Genomic DNA, 25,473 nt, shown 5'->3' with positions numbered 1-25,473 from the left:
CCTAAACAGTCTAAGCAGCAGATCCATCCTCTGTCCAAGTTATCCACGTTCCTAGCTCCAGTCAGCATGGAATACCAGCGATGCTGCCGCAAACATAAGCAATAAAACTTCAAGATTGTTGGTGCAACGGTGTCCAGGGGCAACAGCGCTGGGGCCCGTGTTTCCTCAGCAGCACCCGCCACGGAGCTTCAACAACTTCCAACACGCAGCCGGACCCACACAGCAGAACTGCCCTGCAGCCTCCACGTCACCCTCAGACCAGCACAAACACGCCTCAGCGCTTTCATCCCCCCTCAGCATCAGAGACCCGGGGAAGATGCCGAAGTTCAGTCTGAAAAGAGGGCCAGCTTGTTTTCCTTCTACCTTCCCACTGCCTCCATGATGCACACCTTCGGAATTGACCCCTTGTGAGAGACAAGAAGCTCAGGTACCCCAGACTTTGTGCATCAAACTAGCAGAATTCCAAAGGAGAAGCAAAGGACGGCCTTAACTTTGAACAGACTCGCGAAGGACACTTCAGCGCTAAGTGACAGTGCATCAGTGCAAAGCCTGGAGAACAAAGTCCTGGCATTCCCAATTTTCAGAAAACAGAGAAACCAATTCAGAAATCTTCAAAAGCCTTTTTTCAAAGCACTCCGGCCTAGCCTTGAGTTGGACCTACAAATTTCTTACAACCAGGGAAAAAGAAAATGATTTGTAGAAGGCTTACAGACAGTCTTTTTGATGTTTGAGTGTTAACAAGGGATATGTGTAGATATATCTGGCTCTCTACCGTGCTCAGCTCTGAAAGCAAAGTGCCTAATACATGAGTAACCTCTTCAGCACTCTTCCTCCTGTCATAAACAGCTTTAAATTCCTGCATGCTGAGTTTCTAAAGTGCTGGTGTGGGAGAAGCACGGTGACAAGCAATACTGAATGTTCAGTCTTGAAAAGTGAAGAATCATATACCTACTGCAGATGAGTGACTTACTCGATTCTGATTCCCTGATCAAAAACAACATGTAAAAATATGGGCTTTAGGATGGAATGAAGCATCACAAAGAAGAATGCCTACAATGGGGCCAGTGCCAAGACAGACAAATAGAGCATTAGCAGTCTCGCAGAGAGTGCGACTGTGTGGTCAAACTCCGTGCACAGTCAAATCAGAGCAAGATGGAAGGGAGAAACAACAGCCCACTGCTCTTACAGCTCAAAATTAATAGAGTCTGCAGCAATATCTGCTCGACACTGATCAATCTGACAGGCAGGTATTTGCACAGTAGGTACCTTTAAATAATACATGGGGGAATCTATCTCCAAAATGCCCTTTGTAAATTTTTGTAAAGAGATGCTACAGTCTGTTTCAAAGAAGGATGCAGGAAAGCAGGAGGTAGAAGCACACAGAAATAACTTGAGCCCTCCCTCTCGCCCCCGAGAAAAACATAGTACTCATCTGAGCTGACATCATTCTAACAAGGGTTTTAAGAAAACATCACAATGCAATATTTTCTGGATTTGAAATGTTCCTGACTCCTGCAGAAGCAGAATTTTTAAAAATAAATGGTAAGTCCCTTCCAGCAGGCCTCAGAGATATGGCTGTGGTGAGAACCCTGCAGAGGGTCCTGTGGTGGGACCCTGAAGGACTGAAGGATTGCCCACTGAGATGTGCTTCTCTGAACCCGCTCAGGGGCACAAACAACATCAGTGTCTGCACAGGCTGATGCTGTCTCACAGCCCTGGCCAAGCTCCAAAGAGGCCCAGAAATCAGCCATGTAAGATTGGTACCAAGTCTGAGCTAGCAGGCTCTGCTGAGAGGGAGGCTCAGACCAGCAATCCCTCACATAACACAGTTTTTGGCAAAGGAGCTGGCTTGCACCTTGTCAAGCATGGGCACAGCAAGTGCACACTGCCCGCACTTGAGTATAGACTTACTAGTCAAGCTGATATAAAACCCATGGCTGAGCGCCTCACATGGCTGGAATTCTCCTCCTCCCTGTTTCCTGTGTCAAACTTACCCATTTCCACAAAACTGCATTTGTTAACCACTCAGACTGTCTCCGCGTTCACCTCTCACACAGCCAGCGGACCAGCACCCTCTTTCTCCCAAGTGGCAAAAGATCCTGCAGCCCCAATTCCAGGGCCAGCCCTCCAACACCCTCCCCTCCTCCTCCGTGGGGTAACACTCACTCCGATCCTGCAGCCATGTCGGAGTAGGACGTATCTGGTGTGGTGACTCCCAGAGGGATTGCAATGCTCATGACGCCCGTCGGGGATCACGGAGTCCAGAGGGCAGCGACTGGCCGCTCCGAGGGCGGAGAGGAGCCGCAGAGCCTCGGCCAACACGTCACGGACATGGGGAAACCTACCGGGGTAGAAACAAAGCATTGCATCTCCGTTACAGGATGAGGTCTCCCTCTAGATCCCCTGAGAAGGCTTGCACAGCAAAAGAAAAGCAGAAATAGATTTCCATCAGTGACACGCCACATCATTTTTACTTCAGTTTCATATGTGGGGCCAGGGAGGAGGTAAATGGTGGTAGTTTGGGGGTGGTTTGGTTTATTTTTTTAGAGTCTTAGATTGACATGCAATGAGCTGCTCTGCCATAAAGCTGATAATAGTTCCCCCCCTCCCCCAACTAAACTTAGGACTAATTATCAGATAAGCAATCTATTAGCTCCTTCTGCATACAGGCAGCAGCTGTCATGTATCACCCGCAGCCCTTCATCAGCATTTCCTGACTCCTGCCCCAAACAAGCTGCAGGCAAAGCCCCATCTGAGAGGACAATGAGAACGAGCTGAGGTGGACTGAGTTGAGACATGAGACCCGCTTGTATCTGCGTTCACTGGGCCCAGGTCATGGGCCAGTGAGACCCATAGAGTGGCCACCAACAGCCGCCCCCCTCAGCAAGTAAGGCCCGTCCTGGATTCTGCAGCGATTACTCAGTCGGGTGAGCTGCGACTTTCCAGAAATGCCACAGCTGACACCTCCCCGCGGCAGAGCCACATCAGACGTTTTGGCGGCGGGGCCATTGGCTCGGGGAGCCGGGCGAGTCACGGCGGCATCACGGGGCGCAGCCGCCGGCCACAGCAGGGCCGCCGCACAGCCCGGGCTCCTCCCTCCCCGCCGACTAAAGCGCGCGGTGAAATCGCCCATGAACACAAACTTCCATGGGTTGGGTAGCAGATGGAGGTAAAAGGGGATCAGCTCCTCGTTATGTAAATAACCTCGATAACACAGACGTTCATAAAGGCGCTATTATTCTACGTGGCTCTGAGGAAAGCCCCTGCGACGTGGAGAAAGGCTGCATTTCAGCACGGAGCAAAGGCAGCTCCCAAACCAAAGAAAAACAGCAATAATTTAGCCATCCTCTTCACGGATAAAACTGTAAGGGCAGCCCGGAATAACTCTGTGCAGCAGCGTGGATGAGCCGTCTTGCGCTCCCCGGCACCGCGGGCTCTGCCAGAAAAACCAGAGGGGCCAGGAGCCAAGTTTTCCTACGGGTAGTGAATGTCTCACATTTGGGCACCATAGTCCAGCCATTGTTCAACAAATAAAAACCCCCAAAACACACACTCACTACCAGCGCGAATGAAGGAAGAAAGAGAGAGTGAAAAAGTTTAAATGCCACACACTATATTGCCTTTTCCTGTCTTAAAAGGCCACTTCTCTTAGTACAAGGAAATATTTTCGTTCTTCAATATACATCCCTAAGAGAAATCTTTCTGATAGTGACAGCCATACAGCCAATTACAGAAGTAGCACGTAAAGGTTTTTAAGTGGTCTGTGGCAATTCCCTGTTATGCCCCAAAGCAATGGTCTCGCAGGGAGGTGGGAGATGAAAAAGCAAACAGGCAGGACTCTGCTCACAAGCAGCTCAAACCCACGACAGCCCAGGTGTCCTTGAGGGTGTTGGGTTTTGAAAAACAAAAAGAAAAATAAAAAGACCTTTAGGAAGTGTCTCATTTATCCTTTCTCATGCTCGTGACATTGACAGCAGATGAGACAAACCGCTGCTAAAATACAGCTACAAGCTACAGACAGCAATCCCTGCTTCAACCCGGAGTCATAGAAAACTGGCAAGAGGTTAAAAGAAACAGGATGGCTTTCTCGCTATCTGAAGCACCCTTCACCCTTTTAAGGGACACAGAAACCCTTATTTTCCTCCATAATATTTTTAAATACTTACTTAGATCCCCCCGCCCCCCATTGCTCTCCTGCCGTTGCTGTGCCCATAGGCAGCTGGCAGCAGCCTGAGATTTCATCAGGACAAATTCCAGCCTCCCGCCTGCTCGTGACTCAGCAGAACCAGAGGATTTCGGGTGGAACTTCTGGACTCAGCAGTCACAGGGTATCTGGTCAGTCCTGGGGTAAATCGACGAGTTTTCAGCCACTTCTCATAGGAAACCCTCTTTCCACCAATGCTGTACAAACACCAGACTGTTCCAGTGCAACACTAACTCCCGGTTTTGGGAAAGAGATTACAAGAGAAACGCGAAATACCAAACAGAAAGGTTAGACAAGGCAAATTCCAGTTCAGTCGCTTTCGTGTTGACCAACAGTACTTGCCCAACCACCACCTGTGCTCAGATTTTGCTCTGTGTTGCTGCTGTTTCACGTGTACTTTCAACTCTGACAATTTAACGTTCAAAATGAACTGCTGAGACTGATCTCGAGTGCTGTCCAAGACCACGTCACCTTCGGGCTAGGTTACGGTTTGGTCTTCCCAAAACGTGGCCTGGTAACACCCTGAACATCAGCCTGCTCAGAAAACACTGGGGTTGAGATCAGAATGCTCACCCATTGAACTGGCTGGTTTCTGTACATAAAATCCCCAAGCTCCTTCCTACCTCTTCCTGCCAAACACACAGCTGTATGGGAGGAAAAAGCAGCACCAAGTTCTCACCAGTGCCACTGGAAGAAATTTTCTTAAAATCCGAAGTCTTACTTAATGAAAGTTTGATGAGCTCTGGACCACAGCACAAACCTATCTTCCTCGTGATACAATTCTTGAAATCAAAGAGAAACAGGAATTTTGATGGTCTAGCAGGCAAAAAACAGCTGGTTGTCAAAATGCAGGATTTCAAGATTTTTTTTCCCCACATTTGGCATTTTCACTCCTTCCTCCTGACCAGTCGCACCAGTATAAAGACACTAAGTCTTGCCCAACATCATGAAACCAGCCCAGATGAGCACCCATCTGCACAGCCACCCAGCACTGGTACCCCCATTCAGGTCACACCAAAGGACTCACCCAACTCCAGACCAAAACCTTACATGGTTGTCTTAGCTAAAATGTAAATATATGCTATTCAATTATTTCAGGTAACATCCTGTATTGACGGGAAGGACTGTAATAAATCCCAGCTGGCCAAGCAAAGGTGAGGCAACACCTGCTAGAACAGTGAATTTAATTTTTGAAGTTCTGTTTCTGATGCAAGAGCCGCAGCGCTGTGCTGGCTCCCGTCCACAACCACTGCCTGCCATGTCACTAAGAAAGCAGACGCAGAAAATTTACTGCTGGAAACTCTTTTCACTATTTGTGGCGTTAAAAGTCAATATTAACAGGGACAACCAAGCACAGTCAAAGAGCTTGCTAGAGCCTCCTCCTTCCAGATGTGGTTGTTGCCATTTTCACCAGTGCCCTGGTCTCACAGACACCTCTGGGCACCCGTGGCCTGCAACACCTGGTGATGGACTGTACAAAGTATTTGTGAGAGCTGCAAAAAATTCACCCCTGGGCAAAAACCACGGGCACAGCCTCACAGACTGCATGTGTTACTTAAATTCGGATGCCCAGACTCCATCACCATTTGGTGCTGTTATATTGTCTTGCAGGGGAGGAAGTTCTCCCCTTGTGCCCTCCCACCATCACAGGCTCAAGGGAAAAGCATTTACCAAGCTGGGGCGGGGGGACCAGAGAAATTCAGCCCATTTCTCTGCAGTGTCAATGCAGGTCTGTAGGTCTGTGCCTACAGAGGACTTGAAATATTTTAGCGTTGTGCATCCAGTGCCTCATGCACTGCTGAGAAGGTAATGCTGGTACAAAACACATCCTGGACAAACTGAGAGAAGCTTTTTCTGATCATATACAACTTCAACACGTGTGCCAGGGCAGGAAGGATGAGGAAATCCCCTCTGCCTGCACTGACGATGGCCACTTCTCACATATATTCTGTTTGCAGAGGGCAAAACAAGTGCTTCCTGTACCACTCCCTACACCTCCCAACAACTCTGGTTATTCAATTCCCAAAACTGGATGAAGACACGAGACTTTGACAACCCAGGATTGCCAGCATCCATATGATAACCGCCACCCTCTCCTGTGTGCTCAGTGACAGGCCTGCAGGTCTCCTATATAGGATGAGCTCCACATATAACAAGCTGCACATCTTTACATTCCCAAACCGTTACCAGTCACAAAATTCAAAGCATGTTTTTGTCCTGCATCTCACACAGCCATACACCAGAGCTGGTGGGAAACTGGAAACACCATCTGGGCCGTGCAGCCTTCCCTGGCATCTTCTCCATCAGCCTCATCTGGGACAGAGCCAGCGAATTCTGACCAGGTCACACTTAATGCTGTTACGTGCATCAGTAGCAAACCTCTCTGTAAGTGGAGCATTATAAAAAAAATGCTAACAGCCTTATGGATCCTATTCATTCATCTTTTCCCCTGCAAACTTCAGAATAGTCAAAATCTATGGAGCATCTAAAGAACACATGAAGTGCTTCAACAATCACACTGAAAATGTCCCGTCTCATCAGCTGGTGCCACCCGAGTCCAACCAAGAGCTGCTTGTTCTTCCCAGCACACCCACAAAACTCATGTTGAGGGCAGAGCCCCACAGAAGGGCAAGTACCTTTAGTGCAAACAGAATCAGGTCCAGGGGTTTTGTGTTTCAAAAGGCTAGCTCAAAAACGCACCCAGTTCCCAGCACTGCAGATGCACTGTTCTGTAAGGACACCCATACAGAGGGCTGTAAGGACAAATCCTTAAGTTATTTAGCCCCAACTTGTTCTGAAACATTCCTAAAAGTACTTGAATTGTGCCTCAGTCTACCAACACAAATGCTTACCTCTGCCCTGAAAACAAGCTGGGTTCACTAAGCAAAGAAACAACTGTGCCAGTTTAAAAAAAATGAAATATTGATGTATTTGCTATTATCATTAGTGCCATATATCATCTGCTAGCAGACTGACAAAGCAAGAGAGTGATCCATCCATCCCATGGGGCCTGGGAGATTTCAGTTCTTGTCTACAACCGAAAGAATGAAATAACTGGCAACACAAGTATCCATCACTAGCTACGTATGCATACTATGATAACCAAATTATTGACAAATATAGTGCAATGGTTAAAGATTTATCTTAGAGCTTTCTTAAGACTCTCTTCTGTTTTATACATAAGTGATTATAAGCAAAAAGAAGTGCTTGTATGTATACCTTTGGTTCAGAGTTCACCTTGCTCTCTGGGATCTGGAGAACCATGATAAAGCACTGATAAGCTCTTAGCATAACAACATTTAAAAATTGTTAATTGTGTTAAAAAGCAACAAACCAGCAAGACCTGATGCTCACCACACTGCACGAGACCTGGCGTCAAGGATCAGGGAAAGATCAGACACTTTCAAGACACCGGTGATTTCCAACAGCTTCTGGTATCCACGGGCCTATGCATCAGCCAAGTTGTTCCATACCAGATATGAAATCATATTATAAATTCCCAGCTTGAAGTACTTGATGGAAACATCAGAAACTACCTCAAGACATGCAATGTCTACAAATACAGCTGCTTAGCTCAAGTCAGCGTGACAAAGCCGTTCAGTGAGGGCTACATAAGCCACGTTTAAAACAGAGGTACGAACAAATTCAATTGATTTTGATAAAATTCAAACAGCTGAAAACTTAAAATATTTCTATTAAATTTACTAAACCAGTTTTAAGCTATTTTAAGGCAATTTTTATCATGTCCATCCATGGGATTAGATTCCATCATTATATCTGACGAAGAAAACATCAATTTTAGTTTAACTCCTCTGCAAAGTACACCCTAAGGGGCTACAAATCATGACAGTGAGCAACTGAAAGAAATCAAACCAGCAGGCAGAGAAATTGCAAAATGCATAGTCAAGTGTTCTCAGCAACTGACCCAAGACTGCGGAGACAAACCTCAAAACTTGGCTGCTGCTTCATCCGCCAAGAAGTTATGCAAAACATTTTTGTTTTGCAGATGAAAAAAAAATCCTGTGTTTTTCTTTTGGAATCACTAAGGATTTCAGGTATTATGATAAGAAATAGAAGAAACATTTAATAAGAGGTGAAGGGAGGGCAGGTAAGACTTTGCTTCCAGGAATACCTTCTACAGGACAGTGCAACCACGTTCTTTACAGTCCAACACACTCCAGAGACATCAGACAAGGGCTTGTTTGGACTTTCTTATAACATCTAATTCGCATCATGGAACTTTACTGGAAAGTTTAATTCCTATTGATCTGAAATTGGTTGAAGAGTTGTACATAAGGATAATACTATAAACATGTCAAATTAGAAATGAGAAGCAGACTACAGAGCAGCACTGATCTGTGCAGACCAAATTATTCTGAGGTCTTAAATGTCTATGGAGAAGCATCCGGCAGACACCAAGAAACTGCCTGCACCCCATGGCAATGACAAGGGACCCAGCTGCATTTACGTGGTCTGCTGAGCAGGAAAGAGAGAGAGGTGATGTTTTAAAGGAATAACAATCTCAACATAAAGAGAAACGGACTATCCCAACCAAGGACTTCATATCAAAAGTCCTTTAAGGGCTGCAAACAGAGGGAATCTTCAAGAAAACTTCACAAGACAATACTTGGAAAATCTAGCAACCTATATGAAATGCTAATGCCTTAAAAATGTTAGTCATCAAAATAAAACTTAAAGAATAATGGTCATAGTGGAGAAATTCAGGAAAATCCTACAGACTTGGAAGAATAATTCTTGGCCCCTTTCTATGCTAAGAACACTGGTTTACATTGCCTCTTCATAACAAGTTGTTGGTGAAGATTAAAAACTTCTTCAAATATTTAATAATTTAAAATGATAGTTTTGAAAAATGAAAAGGTAACACCCTGAAAACAACTTTATTTTTGCAAATACTCTTTTCCACTCTTCCTTGAAAGATAAAAAAAAATACAAGAGAAAAATAAGAATGACACATAAAGCCCCACAGAAATGGTGACACAAAAATTACTGAAGTAAATGAAACAGGAAAGAAGAAAAACACCTCTCTTTTCCTTCAGTTCTACGAACTTTTCATTTGGGAGAGTCGTAGGGTAAAGCTGTTCTGGAGCGAGGGGAACACATCCTAATTGCTATGCCAGTTCTATACTGAGAGTTTCTTGCTCTCTTTTCCCACGGGGTGAAGAACAGTCAAGCGTCTGTCTGTCGCAAAAATAAGAAAACGCAAACAAAAAGGTTCAGAACCGATATTTTGAGATAAAGGGCTGGACAACTACCCTCCAGTGCATCCAGCTGTGGCAGCTGATGTTACTGCTGCGATTGTCCCCTCTAAGCCTTTGCCCAAACAGCTGGCAGGAAGGAAACGTTGCCACGTCTCATCAAGTGCAGCTGATGCCAAGAAGACGGGACTAAAAGCAGAAGCAGGTAAAATACATGCTTCCTTTCAAATACAATTACAGGGGCAATAGATTTCTGCAGTGGGGCAGAGCAGACAACTGGGAACAGAAATACTGGAAACGCTGCTGCTCAGTGCACCACACCTTGTCCGTAGAAATCCTGTTTTCAGATTCAATTTAATAGGCCTGCCGACACCAGAAAATGCCTATGGTTAAAATAAGACTCGAGATTCATTTTAATAATATAAACAATGTTGGTTTAATCCTAGCAGAACAGGGTGTTTCCTTGTTCTAAATTTTGTTGCTTGTGAATGCAATAGCATTCACATGAATGGTTGTGCCTGTGTAACTATTAAACCTTGCTAAGCAGACAAATCCTAAATTAAAAAGGTTGTCAGACAACCCCTCCCCAGAGAGGAAAAAAAAAAACACCTCTAGACCTTGAAATATTGTTCTAAAGGTGTTTCAGAGAAAAGCCGATACCACATGCAAGGTCAGAGGCAAACAGAGCAATAAAGGGCAACAACTAGGATCAAATCCAAACCCAGAGAATTACAGTTCCCATGAGAATCCGGGCAGTCCATAGTCATGGGAAGTCGCTGAATATAGAAGGGGAATCAGCGCAATTTACTGGCACGAAGCAGCATCCCGTAGTCGCAACCAGTGGCAGGCTAACCACAAACAAGTCGCCAGGAGTAGGATTGCAACCTCCAGCCCTAGAATTCGGGGGGTTTGGAAAAAAATTTCTCCGCAATCCCACTAAACACTCTCTGCCTGGCAGGTCTGGCTGTACGTCCTTTATACATCTATTTAAGGCCCCCACGTGACGATGGCTGCTTGCCCAGCCACTCCCAGCCGGGGCAAATAACCCGACTCCATCCAGAAGAGACTCGGCAGCGGCTTCCGAGGCAGACGTTGCATCAGCCAGGTGTGCAGGAAGCGGCGGAGATAAAGCAGCTGTTGACAAAGGGGCTCTCGGACGGAGGCCGCTGCAGGAATCCCGTGGAAAGGACGACAGGAAGGAGAGAGACGCTCCGCACACAGAACAAGCTTCATCGGCTTCAGAAAAGCCTTTGTGCTGGGGCTCCGGACCTGGCTTTTCTCCCAGAGATGATGCAACACTGAGGAACAAGGTCTGTGCCAGAGAAAACTATTCACAGACTATGCAGATGGCAACGCGGCCAAAGGAGCTCGGATCAAAACACAACGGAGACCCCCTCCCAGGCCTGGCGAGCCCATTCTCCCCCTTGTGCCCCCCAGAACTCCCTGTTTCACATTGCTGCCCCTTTCCTAGTGCAACCGCGGCTTCAGGCAGAACGCAAGACCTTATGATAAGGAGAAAAAGTAAAAAGGGGTTTTAACATCCTGCAAAAAAGAAACCCAACACAGCTCGTCCTCTGCTCTGTTGGAGGGAAGAGACAGGGGAGAGACTGAGCTCAAAGTCTCAAATCTCCGGGCCGGGGATCCTCCCGGCACCTCAGCTTGCCAGTGCACGCCCAAGCTCCCCAAACACGTACGGCAGCTCCCGGCTCGCCGGCAGCCTCGGCCCTGCTCTCACACACCAGGAAACCATGCAGGGACAGCCTGGGCAGCCATGGCAACACCACAGTGTGGCAATTACAGAGCCGTGGCTCCCAAGCTAAGGTTCAGCCTTGCTTTCCATTATAGGACTTGTTTTGATCCTTCCCCCTGGCTCAAACCATCACTGAGTGCCCTCCCGGCTCCAGTCTGGCCTCTGTGGTTTGTGACCAACCCTTTTTTTGCAGCCTTGCACCTGGGCTCAAGATCACGCAAATACATTTCTGTCCACGTTGTAGGGGATTTACTCCAGGCTTATGTAACACTCATGTGCCCTGTCCCAACAAACACCGGTTTGTCCAACGCGCATCCAGTGGGAAACCGGGCTACGAAACACCTGCAACCTGCACCGCGCACAGCGAGACAGTCAGATCCACTTACTAATTAAGCTATGTGATCACCGAGAAGCATTAAAATCCAATGAATTTTACATGGTTAACGAGGATTTCTCCAATCTTCCAGCACTGCGGCAGGTTTCAAAGCTCAGTTTGCTGCGCTGCCCCTTCCCAGGGGTGTCTTTGAAATGGAAATGCCACCAACTAGAGCACTGGTGCCCAGTGGTGCTCCTGGTCATTTAAGATGGTTCTGGGACCACTAGAAAATTGACACATTTCCTGCAGACCTACTTTTCCCAGCACAAAACCTGTTAGATTGCAGACAGAGTGAGCAGGACAGTGGTGGAGAGCAATCATGAAAGCTGAAAGCCAGCATATCCGCCAAAAAGCCTTATTTCCCCTTCTGGGGCTTCTACCCACTTGCCAATGCTGAATTAGAGTTCAAGGGATGTTCTTTATTGCGGTTGACTTTTCTGGCTTACCTGCATCTCAAGTCATATTGTATTTTAGCACTGGCAACATACGTGCTGGTTCCAAAATGCAGGTACTACCGGCACGGCAGCACAGCATGCCCAGGGCACGGTGAGTGTTCACACAAATGCAATGTTACAGTGGTCAGACTTACAGAATAAACCATCAGTCAACAACATACTGGACCAACAAGCTTTGAGGAATATAAATTTTAGTAAGTTATTTTGATAGGTTTTTGATAAAACAAGATAATCAAAGGCTTGTTCTTGCAACCACAGAGATGAATGTGTAATATTTATTCGGGAAGCTCCCAATACCTGCTTCCTGATCAGCAAGAAAAGCTCGGCAGTACAGACAGACAGCACTGAGAGCCACGGTCACTTTTTTGATTTGCCCATTTTTTGTTAATGATATGAAAAGCAGATAATCCTGTTGAACACATTTTCAAAGTAAATACAGATGACCAGAAATCAGCAGTCAAAATCCTGCAACCAGTGATGACTGAACAAAGACAGAAGTTTGCTGACTTGCAGATAAATTGGTAATTTCCTCCTTTGAGAAGTGACCCTCCGTGAGCACACGCCACCGCAACCAACCACCTCAATACAGAGGGGTGGTAACACAGGAGCACTGACATCAAACAGTCGGCCACGAGTGCTCCTTGTAGAGCTCACATGAAAGCGATGCTGAGCAAGTAGTTCTCTAACACATCAATAATGAAATGCTATCTGCTACTGCAACTGCTGGGGTTTTTGAATGTTGAATTACGAGCAGAGTAACGTATTGAGGAAGTTTTTTGATTATCACAAATGCAACTAAGCACAGGTACGTACAACCAGATGATGAAAATAAGAGGCTGAAATGAGAGCTGCTCATGCTGAGGAAGAGGGAAGTCGTCTCCATCCGCCTCTCAACGCTAGGGAGAGGGGAACGATGACACAGCAGAGAGGGAAGGGGGTGGATTTCTTTACTGCTAAGCCTTCACAACCTCCTTTGTGTGTAGTGCTGTGAGTAGCTCTGCAGGTTAAGACAGACAGGGCTGTCTGGACAAGGTGAGCAGCAGGGGCTGCTGCACAAGATCTCAAAGCTGGAGGCCTTTGCCTTGCACCGTGTAGTGCCCCAACACGTTTCTGCAGTTTGCTATCCCTTTAGCCCCAAGCAAGGAAACTCACAGTCGCCAGACAACCTTTCCCATCCCCAAACCAGCTCAATTTATGTGACAAATCAATAGGCTCAGCCTTCAAAAAGCTACGGAGTTTTCGAGCTGCCTCTTTTTCCTTAGGAGACAGAATGGTCCCCTCGCAGCACAGCTGCAAAGATGGGAGCGATGGGGCTCCCCCCAGCTGGTCCCGTGGTCCCGGAGGAGGACAAGCAGGAACGCAGCCACGCAAGAGAAGAGGCAGAGCAGCCCAGGCAGCTCCAGGTCCTCCTCTGCAGGACCTGCCAGAGCTCCACCTGCACAAAGCACCAGATTTTGAGAGGTACCAAAGGCAACTGAAGAGCTCTGCATGTCTGCAAAGGCATCTGGAACAAGGTAATCCGTGGAAATACAGGAACCCAGCAGCAGGCATCGAGGGAGTGGTACAACCGACAAACACAAATACAAAGTAGAAGCACAATCCGGAGCCATTACCAAACTGAGTCACTCAGTTCCCCAGGTGAATTTACAAAGCGAGGGAGGAGCAGAATCACTGAAGTGCTCTCATTTTGATGGCATGAAAACCAGCTAACAAGTGCCATTAGAATACTGCTTCTGACAATTATTTTGTATTGTTTCAAACATGGATAAACTTTCCAACTCAGTACAGTTACCTTGAGAGATAGAGAATATCCAACACTAATTTAAGAATGAAACCCACCAGGAGAGCTTGCGCTCACTTCACATCTCAGAGGAATTATCATCATATTGCCATTGTGCAATTTTCTTAATACTGTTTCTAAAAAAGGATGAGAAAGATTTACAGACTTCTGCTGCGGTCAACTGGAATTCAGAAATGCTCATCAGAATACAGTGAGTGTACACAGTTACATCAGGGCTCCTCTGCAGAGGCTTTCAGAAAGCCTTAACCATATCTGAAACATCTGAAGCAGCGCAGTATGGGAAAGAACCGAGTTCCAACAATGCAGCCACAAAGCATTAAATTTCAGAGTTCCCTTCACATCTTATGTGTCTCATGCAAGGCACAATTCTAGCACCAGGTTAACTATTTCTCCTCTAAATTCATCTTAATTCCATGATCTTGGCTTTGACTGTGGGTGCCTGTATCTGAACTCGTGCCAACTGATCACAGCACAAAACCTTCAAAGATTCTGAAACTCTGGTGTCAGGAAAGGAGCACTGACATCGTTCTTTCAAAAATCACAATATATTTTCTCTGGAAAGAAATGAGTCAGGCCTGTCTTAAAAGACTAAGATGAACATTTGCTGCTTTCCCCTTCTCTGTAAACCGTTCCAACGTTCAATTATTATCACTGCTAAGAAACTGGACTTCACGATTGAATTTGTCTAACCTCAGTTGATATTGTTATGCCTTTGTCAGCAAATCTCACAAGTCCTCTTAGGAAAAGACCGAGTCCTCACTCAATTGTCTTTTCAATAAGCTGAGTAAGTTGAGCTCCTTTAAGCCTCACATCATGAGGCTTATTTTCCAGTCCCTGGATCATTTCTGCAGCTGTCCTTTGAATCCTCTCCAAACACACTGGCATTCTTCTTGAAGCATGGAAACCAAAATTCAATTCCAGTATCAGTCTCAATGTTGTTGTGTTTGTAAGATTACTTATTTTTGCTCCACATTCCTTTCCCCCACTTTTTTATTCTCCTCAATATGCCCAAGAATCGCATTAACCCTTTTTAAAAAAAATACAGGCCCAAGTACCACATACAGGAAACTACCTGCAAAGACCTTAAAGCCCTTTGAGCTACCGCTTTGCAAAATGCGGTTTTGCAATTTATAGGTGGGTCTGAAGTTTTTCTAACAAATGCATCACCTTGCAGCTGGATGTTTTCATATATTTTGTTGAAACACGGCAAAACAATTCCAGACTCCCTAAACATACTTTATTACCCCACTACTGTCTCTCTGACAGAAGCTTTATCAAATATTTAATGCTATCCAGATGAAAAGATTCTGAGGAACAGTATAGAAAGGTGACTCCATCTCACAACTTTCTTTAGCGCTGTGTCGCTTCCAAGTTGCAAACCCAGATATTTTAGATCTCCACTGTTAATGCAATTTATCCAGAATGACCATTTCTAGTGTAAGAGTAACCTGCCCTTCGTCCTCCCAATTCTTGCCCTCCCCACCCAAAACAGACATGCACCCCCCACCCCCCACCCCCAGTTCCACTTCCAGACAAGCACAGAACAACTCAGGTTGGAAGGGACCCCTGAATTTTAACCAACTGAAACCCCCTCCTGCCCCCAAATCAGGGCCAACTTGGATCAGGTTGCTCAGGGCTTTGCTCGTTTCTTCTCCAGGGCCACTAAGTGTTTGCATAACTATGTGTTTTAAGGCCAAAAATAACCTTCTGATGATCTGACTTTCCACCTAACAAAGACTGGAAAATCTCACCTAGTCGTTTTTACACTTGGCATTGCAGCTTACAAACGAGCTAGACCATGTTTGTCAAGTACAGCCTAAAATCCAGCACGTGGATTTACCACAATTCTGAGGGGAGTTCAAAATCAAGCACCAGACTGCAGACGAGAGGTCCCCAGGCAGCATCAGCCCAAGACATTAAGTCTTCACAGTCAGCACATTTGTAGTTTTTATGAAAAAGCATTTTTTTTTTTAAAACTAAAACTACATCAAACACTTTCTGCAAAGCCTTTGAAGAATGCTTCGAACTACCCAAGTGAAGCTGGAGCTCTAACTCCACCTCCAAAGGAGACTGTTCTTCCATTGCATGCACTGGGGACTTAAGTCATTAACTTCCCCACGGTTCCATCATACACGTGCTAGTGGCAAATTACATAAATATATAATTTTAAATGTTATCTTTCATGTTCACAGTGGTAAGATTTATCAGTACCTATCTTTATCAATAATTTTATTTAACACTGCACTCGCAGCACTGGTTTCCTTGACTACCCAAGTGAGGATGTCCATCATCCCTTAACAAACACAGAACATCTTTCAACACACACAGCCCAGTCCTACAATGCTTACCAGTTCTTACTTCAGTTCCTAACAAGAATCTCCCCATCCCTCCAAAACCCTCATAATTACATAAACAAAGGATTAATGTGGACATATATTTATCCATACAAAAGCGTGTCACGATAGTCAAGTTATCCCGCTTTCCTTAAAGAATAGTTAAGTGAAATCAAAGCGACTGAGAGCAGGGCTGGATTTAATGTAACAGCGTGAACTATTCCACTGAAATTAGAGATCTTAGCCAAGATCCTGTGATACTCTCACCTTACATTCCTCCCTAAGCATCAATTTTTGGCCCTGCCAGAGATGAGCAAAACCTTGAGTCTGCCTCAGGAGGGTCACTGTTGTTCTCACATTACATATTCTACTCTCCCATCTGGGATTATCAGTGCTGGGTTCTCTGCCAACAGCAAGGAACCTCTTTAAACTTGGAAAAATATAGAATAGAATAAGAAAAAAAAGAAAAAAATCCCATCACATGAGTAAATGAGGCTTGACAGCATGATGGATGCTGCAGGTTCACAAGTATGAAGGCACTCCTAGGATGGGCTGCGCTTGTTACAGCTTCACATAAGCATAAAAGATGCTGGTTTGCCGCATTCAGGAGGGAGATGCTCAACTATTTAGACTGGATGCATTTTATATAAGACTGAAGATGACTAAGTCACAGCTGGACAGATTATGTTCTAGAAGCAAGCTACACGCTTCTCCCTGTACCTTAAACACCAGTGTTTCCTAATCAGCGTCTTTTCTCCTTTATCTTTCAAACACAAGATGCTGAATTCTCCCAAGAAAAAAACATTCAGGACTATGTGCTTTAACCAAGAGGAATTTCACATGCACGAGTTATCATAGGGCTAATATGATTTTGTCATTACGAAAAAACTGAGAACTATCAAGACCTCAGCTGGGTAACAGTTGGGGAGAATGATCTCAACACAGGAGCAAAAGAGCACAGCCAGGAATTATCTCTCTGAATAACACACATAGACTTTGTGCACACTAAACATCCAAACACAGTTTGCCAAGATACTCTGAAAGCCCCTTCACATAGTTTATCAGTCCTGATGGTTCAAATCAGTAGCAACATTGTTCTTAACCCGAATTATCTTGTAGCATTACAATGCTAGTGAAAACAAGCAGGAAAAATACCCTGGTTCATGGTACCGCACTTCCCGGTGAACAACTAGACAGGAGGTTTTGTTTCACCTGTATCCACTACACAATGTCCTCCCCACCACACCTATTAACATCGGTATTAAAAACACTGGTTGCTTTACTGAAAGAAATCAAAGGAGTGGAAGCAACACATTGCTAGAGAACACAGATATGTGGGAAGAGGTGAGGATTGGCATGGGCGAGATGGCTACCTAAAAAAGTCTGAAAGGCACCGCTAGATCAGGAGTCAAAAAAAAATGCTCCATGCTGTCTATAAGATGTGCGACACAAGCTCTTTATTGCGCCTTAATTTTCCTACCAGTAAAAACAGGATACGACTTCGGAAACGTTACACATGGTGTTTCGAGTCATACGCATGATAGCTAGAGCTAACTGAATAGATTTGACCAACACGGGAGTGGGGACAAACTGCCCTGGCAGAATTGCATCTTGAACATTTGGGTGGAAAAAACACCCAGAAAACATTTAAATCCATGTGGCCATGTCAGCTGTTTCATTCACGATCAGTACGGGCTTAGGACCCACACACACACCCCGGGTGAGAAGCAGCAGCCTCCCAAAAAGCAGGAATTATCAGTTTAACTGCAGAGATTTTAAGCTAAATTAAACCTCCATACCAACAGCAAGTCTCATTGTTCAAGATGAATTTGTACATTTTAAACCCACATACCATTTCAGTAACAACCATCTTTCTTAGCAACTTAGGTAATTTTGTTTTACAAAATGCTGAAAAGTTTCCATCATTTTTCAAATACATGTCAAGGCCGTTTATTTCCTCCCTCACAACCTTCTCTTCATGTAAAAACTGAAAACATCAGAATTCCTTGCCAATGTTGCCCCAACACTGTGACTCTCACGGGAACAGCCCACTTGACTATCGCTCAGAAAAAGAAGCGACGCCTTCAACTCTGACACCGCAAGAGCAACAGAAAGCTACAAACTTGGCTCCAAGAACAGCCAGCTCCCCTAAATCACTCCATCCAGCTCTGCTCCGTGACATGGTTACAAAAAATAGAAGGCATTTTCAGCCAAAGGAGTTCACTTGAAGGATTCTGGTTACATTTTCATACAGTTCTGCAAGAACCACAAGTTTCATTAACGTGTGGACGTGCCATTTCATTCTCGCTGCTCCTTCAAGGGCGTCTGCTCCATGTGTGATTCAACAGAATTCTGCTGACCACTGTGAAGCTGACAGTCCCAAGCTATGCCCAGGAAAAGACCTCACTTGTTTTAGGTTTCAACGTATAGGTTCGCTTTTAGAATATGGTAGTGCTTTATTGACTAAATCATTGCTTCTGTCTGTGTAGGTAAGACTTAGAAATACAGGAGCAGGAAACAGGAACTGCGAGACTTTAATTTCACTCTTACATTCTCCGGCAGCTTGTGGGGAAAGTCTTCTCCAAGTCTGCGTATTTTTCATCGTCTTATAAATTCTGTATCCGGGCTTTTTCTAAAGGATACTCTGAATGCACGGCATCTGAACAGAATCCAGCAAACAGCGGACTTGTGCTGCCAGATGCAAGCGCTTCTGTGCCCGGCTTCTTGAACTTCTCCGACCGACGCATCCCATGCTCCAAGCTGGAAAGGGAATGAGTACTGTTCTTGTAGCAGCACTAACGGCGATTTCCATGGGTGTGTAAAGGAATAGCCTCTCCAAACAGGACCAACACGATTGATTTGGGCCTACTTGTGAAGATTTTCATTAAATAAAAGGTTACCCTCATGGCAGATGAGGTTTCTTGCTCGTAAGACATACCACTCACGCCCAACGTGAATTTTTTTGCGCAGCAATATGCATTTGGAGGTGTCATGACTTGCTAACATTTAAATAACTTTATTCAACCTCAAACAGCCAAAATGCTGCCTCTAGTTGTATCAGACCAAATAGTCTCACTGGGTACGCAACTAAAAGCCTCGACGCACAGCGAGCAGATGGAGCAGCACACGCTGGGATTTGCAGTATGCAGACAATCGCTCTGCTTCAAATATATGCTGCTGTAACCAAGTTTTCCATTTTAAATAAATAGCATTCAAGTTTCTGCTGCAACTGAGCTTGGCTGAATTATGTGTTTGTGTTGTTCCAGTTGTGCTCATGACTCTACATTTTCACCAAAGCTATATGGAATTCATGTTATGGTTTTTTTTACTGCTATAGTTTTAATAATTTGACTGACAACGTATGTTCTAATTCACCATTTTATAAATGTCTGGATATCTTACAAGTCATAACAACTGGCAAGTAAATGCAAAATAAAGACTTTCTAATTACCAGGTAAAAAAAAGATAAGGAATATTGTGTGGTACATTTATTTACACAGATTTGTAATAACTGTATACTAATTAACATTTTACCATCTTCTGAAATGAGACATCACTTTGTCTCCCTGCTGTATGTACTTTCTGCAAAAATATACCTACAAGAATTTGTTATTTTGAAAAGTTAAGGCCCCTGTGTAGGTTATAACACCATTCCACCACCGCAGATCAAGCCTACGTTAAACCTCACATCTGACCAACTTCCCAAGCAAACAAGAGCAGAGGAAGGAAAGACTACACAGCCAGTTTTCAAGCAGAAAACTAAACGTTCGTCTAAAGAAACTACTCCATGCACAGCAATCAAGGGGTACAAACCCAGAGTGTTTTACCACAGGGTTCCTCTTGGAGGGGGGTGAAGGTACAGGGACAGCCCCCAATTGGCCGCCCCATGTCCCAAGCCCCCTCTCCCCTCTCCACCACATCCTCTGCGCTTCCACCCACATGCTCTCCCCTGTTTATTTTGTGAGGGCTCTGGATGCTCGTCAAATCTCTCGGTGAGCTGATTCAGATCACTATCTTGGTAAAAAAAAATAATCCAGCAAAAAACCAAAACACAAAATAAGCCCAGCGTAGCTTTCTGCTGGGTTCGCAAGCTGAAGGAGTTCAGAAGAGGGATCCAGCAAGAACCAGAGCTGGCAAACAAAAAAATGCAGAACTCCTCGTTGGGTGGGAGAGGAAGGGGGAGCAAAACTTCCCCCATTGAGCAGCAGAGCTGTTGGATGTACTCAGCTGTCTCGTGTAACTTCACCCGGAGTAACCTCAGTCGCAGGGTGCAGTTCTGCAATAGTTTCAAGCTGACTTCAGCTGGCACCGCTTCAGCGCAGCCTCCCCGGCCCTCTCTGCACTGGTGCAAACCCGACCCCACAGTCCAGCAGTTCAGGGGGAAAACAGCAGAAAATTCTCACTTCCAAAAATGAAATGCATTTGTTTTGGTCACGGTAAGCTTCCTGAATAGTTTATTACTGGGGCAGGCGTGGGCCAGAAGAGAGGCAAAAGCGACTGATGGTGGGATGGGGAGCAAGACTGTGGCAGCAGCACGTTAGGTCAGCTTCAATTGCCATGGAACCGTATCACCAGAGTGCAGCAAAAACCTGCACAAAGTTGCACACAGTGCATCACAAACACCCGTTCCAGTTTAATACACCGATTTCCATACACAAGCAAACCCTGAGGTGGATATTAGAAGACCTGCACAGCAAAGAATTTGTGGTAAGCTCAGAACCTGACTTTCACTCTACAAGTATTCTTGTTCCCTATTAACCTCCAGGCCATATTGAACCCCAACATCCTTGTAATTCATAAAACTGCACGAGAACTTTGAATCAGAAAGCCAGGCTCCTCTGCAGTCAAGCAGAGCCTACGGAACTTGATCAAGCAGTTGTCTTTCCTTTAAAGGTTTGTTTTAGCTGTATTTATACAGGAAGCTTCCGGATCTTTGCTGTGGTAAAAGTTAATCTACAGCCACATTACTGAAAGCATTCTTGCTGCATGATTATAAGCTATTCCAACCTAATGCCACCAAAACACAGGAAACAATTTGGTTCAGTGTCTTTAGTTAAAGGCTACATGAATGCAAACGGCTCACTCACATATTCTTCCAAGTATCTATAAATTGATACTGCGACTCAGGTTGAGACACGCTGACTATTTTAAGGGCTCCATGCTGAACCCCCAGGGCACTTCAGTCTCCTAAATCACTGGTTCTCAAACTTTTCCCAGTGTATTCCTTCCTGCCTACAAGCAAGGATGCATTCTCACCTCCTCACTCTCTCCAATAAAAACATCTGAGAATTGTTCCTCGGGAGGAGCTTCCACCCCAGCGCCCTGAAGGGGCACCGGTCCTACAGAGCACTGCCAGCAAGATGTAATTTGGGCAGAGGCAGGAAACAGGGCCACACTGAAAAACCCTCCTCCGCTCCTGCTCTCTGCACTACCTGGAGCTGGGATGAGAAGCCTGGAGTCCCATCCTCCCACAGCTCCTACATTCTGCTCCCAGAAGCCGCGTCTTTCCCTCCTCCCGCCTGAGCTTCCTTATCCAAATATTTCCATGCAGTGCAATCCCCAAAAATCCTCCAGCCACTTATTTTCATGACTGAAAGTCTATGTAAAACAAAGAGACTGCATTATCTGACACCGACAAACGAAAACTCCAAGCTGCATCCTGACGGTTTGGCTTTTTTCTTATACCAAATCACCATCAGCAGGCACGTTCTGTTAAAAAGCTCGGTGGAGGGATCTCGCACTCCTTCCCTATCAACAAGTTGCATTTCAAACTGCTCACTTCTAAGTCAAGAGGATTCTTCTTGGTATCAGAACTTCAAACCGTCTTCTGGGTTGCTGGAACGGTCACTGAGAAAGTTTTGTCCTGTAAACCAGCAAAGCTGCAGAAGAAAACCCTGGTAGGAGCTCCATAAGGACAACAGCAATAAGCCTGAGTCACTAAATGAGCAGCTACCAAATCCAGACAATATCTTCTTGTCAATGTGGATGATTGCAATTGTAACCATGCTCTAAATATGAACACATCAAAAGCACCGTGACCTTTCTACTCTGAAATTACTTTGAAATATTTTGGGGCTTAAGCATTTTGTTTTTGAAACTCACATTCTGTCTCAAAAGGCTGCTTGTAAGTAAAAAAAAAAAAAAAAACAACACACAAAAAACCCCAAAAACACACAAAACCAAACCCAACAAAAACTAAGCTCATTTAGAACAGGGATGAATAAGCAAAAAAGTTTGCTGCCTTGAAAACTGCAGAGATCTGAGTGCCTGGGCTGCCTCCCCTTTGCTAAACTTAGCCCTTCCGTGACCCTCGGGGAGGAATGCGAGACCTGTCTACGTTATCGAGTTTATAAGGATTAAACTTTAGCATAAACAACAGATCACTTCTAAACTTCACTCTAAGAGCCAAATTCCTGACTATTTCTCAATGCCGCTCTATGTTCTCTCTTCGTTCCCCCTTTTTTTGGTGAACGTGGGACTATTAGACTCCTGACCACAAAAGAAATTACTTCTGCTCACTAAAAGCTTGTCACTCAAACTGCTGACAGGTCCTCCCACATTCTTCCACCTTGAAGTGTGAGCACACCAGTACACTCTCCTGAATATTTCCCATATTGCTCATTACAATAAGTGAGTTTTGTGCGTGTTTGGTGGGAGGAAAATAAAACTCGCCAAGAAAGCTTTTCTTTCTCAAATTTATTCTTTCAAAAGGTAATTTGTTTGTTCTACTTTTTAAGCATTTAAATTAGACTTAAGGATCAGAAAGTTGCAGATTTACAATTTAAACAATATGGACGCTCCTATAGGGCTTGTGGCAACAAAAACTAGCATGAAGGCTATTATTCGCTGCAGATTTCTTCTTTTGGGCTACAGCTTTTGAAGTTCAGACTCATCGAGTTGAAGTGAGGGGAAAAATCCCTTTAGCTGTTTTTGTTACAGGAAAATAATACTTCACCACCAGCTCGAGCAGGGGGGAAGGGGGGCGATGAACAAGAATCTCCTGATTTGTGGCGCAGCTCATCCTCCAAGACAAAGAGCATCTTTACTAATTATAGAAGAAGAAAAAAATTTAAACTAGGAGCGGTTGAAAAACTGTTTCTCAGCATGCTCAGTGGGCATTAGCTGCGATTTCAGCAGCTTAGCAAGTCCCACCCCTGCGTGAGCTCAGCGGGGAGCGCAGGAGCGCTGCACATTCTCCCTGCTCAGCAGGGACCGGGGCCGCTGTTCGGCTGATTTGCTACAGGAATACTGGAAAATTGCCACCAAAATAGCAAATCTCGTGTTAAAAAAAAAAAAAAACCACAACCACCACCACAAAACCCAACAAACAACAATACACCAAGAAACCCCCAGCAACTCCAATGAGGAATTAAAAGTGGAAAAGGAATCTCAGCTCCCACAGTTCACAATGTTGAAGTCTTGCTACATTATGGTCTGGGGCTTTTTTCCATTATCAAAATGAGCAAAAGGTTCAGGCTAAATCAGATTTATAGAAAACTGTCTCTAAGAATATAGTGCAAACTTACTGTGCACTAACTCTTGCCACCAGTTGGCCATGGAAGCCAAAGACTGGTTATAGAATCTGTAACAGCTTTAACATCCATAGCTATTTTTCTTTTCATTTGAAAGAGGAAAAAACACTAAGTAGACAAGTATAATGCAACAAAGTCTTTATTTTAAAATCAAATAGCAGCTGAAGTTTCATGGGGCAACTGGGACTTAACATCTCATGTTCTATACATTTGAGTACACATTAACACTTTCAGCTCAAGCACTGCTACGACATCGTGTATATGTAAAACAAGCTTTAACTATTGCAACCTTTCTTATATACTGCACATAACACAAGATTTCACTGGCAAGATTACAGAGTTACACACACAAGCGGCACCAAGGTAAGAACACAAATGTGCATCTGTAATACAGTAAGATTGCCATGAGAACAGCGATTTTTGAATTTTCAAACCTCTGAACACTCACTACATTTGTTTAACTACTGCCAGAATAGAAAGAAACATTTTTATCTCATCACAACACTCAAAACAAGTTTGTAAAGTCTGATCATCCAAAATAGGAGAAAGAATAGACTGGTCACACTAATAAATGACACGGCTGGGACATCACACATTTAGTTCTCCCTTGCATACTTTGCACCTGGAAGTCTGAATTAAAAATGCTTCTTTTACTTCAGGGAACATTTGGAAAAGTTAAACCAGTGGTTGATGGTTGTTCTCCCCCCGCCAAAAAGCACGAGCTTTTGCACATTCTGAGACGCCAGCTCAATGCCATCTCTTTCCTATGTGTTTTTTCAACTCTGGCCTATTACTTCTCAAAACAAGATCTGGCTCTGAGTCCTCTTTCTAAAAAGGGATTTAAATGTACATGGGATTTCACCACCCTACCTTGGGGTGGGGAAATCTCAGGCACCATTAGCTAAGGAATCTCACTTTCAGGTCACTTGGGATATGACAGTAAAACAAAGAGCCAGGGCCTTGTCAGAGCGGTGCTGGTTATTCAACAGGATGCGAGGCCCTGGACCATTTCCCCATTACAACATACAGAGAGGCTGTAAGCAACGTACACAGGGACTGTAAACAAAGACTAAGGGGCCACAAAGATCACCTGCTGTATTTTCTTAAACCGAGGAGCTGGTCTTCATACTCACAAAATCCTAAGTTCCCTCTGTTGTCGCGTCACTCCACGCCAGGCAGCAGAACCACATTCAGCCCCAATGACAGACGTGTTACAGGGGTTAGAAGTTGCTCATCCCACCTTGTGAAACAATTTGGGTGCTATGGATCCTCAAATGTAAATGCTGCTTGGAGTTTGGCATCTACCACATGATTGCTGCCAATCAAGTGGATTTAAGGGCATATTTTAATCTCTCTCACATTATTCTGATACTGGAATTCTTACTTCAAGCTCACAGTAATTCTGAGTTTGGTAACTCAGGCCAGGGCAAGAGGCCCCCCCTTGGAGATGTTACTTTGCAAAGATGGCAGTTGTTCTCTAATACTAATCTGTTCCCATTTCCCACACTGCATATCTCAACTAACAGTTTCATCTCTAAGAAATGCACTGGAATATGCTGATATCTCCACCTCGACAACACAATATCATAGCGACAGAGGCCAGTGCCAAATGGTTAGTTAAGCAGATAAGAAAGGCACTCATTCTTCCTTAAAAAAAAAAGGAAGCTATTGCAGTCAAGCAGACAGAGTGTGGATAGAAGCTGGCAGATTCCACAACGCACAGTCATGTCAAAAATGGCCTCCTGGAAACTGTTCCTTCATCAAGCATTTGAGTCAACCGAAAGAGAGGAATTGTCCCCACTACTC

The 25,473-nt window shown here is 44.8% G+C and overlaps 1 protein-coding gene across 3 annotated transcripts in view; it reads right to left on the bottom strand.

Moving 5' to 3' along the window:
- Positions 1-25,473, bottom strand: part of SETD5 (SET domain containing 5) — a 65,049-nt gene that overhangs the window by 37,127 nt on the left and 2,449 nt on the right. For 2 of the 3 annotated variants that reach the window (XR_011740673.1, XM_065845782.2), the window contains exon 2: positions 2,167-2,341. The exons of the other annotated variant lie outside the window; for it this stretch is intronic. Coding sequence is in view for 1 of the 2 variants with exons in the window: in XM_065845782.2 (XP_065701854.1) it covers positions 2,167-2,237 (71 nt within the window). In the remaining variant the exon portion in view is untranslated. The remainder of the gene's footprint in view (positions 1-2,166; positions 2,342-25,473) is intronic. 3 annotated transcript variants of the gene reach the window in all.

Source organism: Patagioenas fasciata, chromosome 10 (genome assembly GCF_037038585.1).
Source record: "Patagioenas fasciata isolate bPatFas1 chromosome 10, bPatFas1.hap1, whole genome shotgun sequence".
In the NCBI taxonomy this organism is placed as follows: Eukaryota; Metazoa; Chordata; class Aves; order Columbiformes; family Columbidae; genus Patagioenas; species Patagioenas fasciata.
This window is presented reverse-complemented; position numbering and strand designations above follow the sequence as displayed.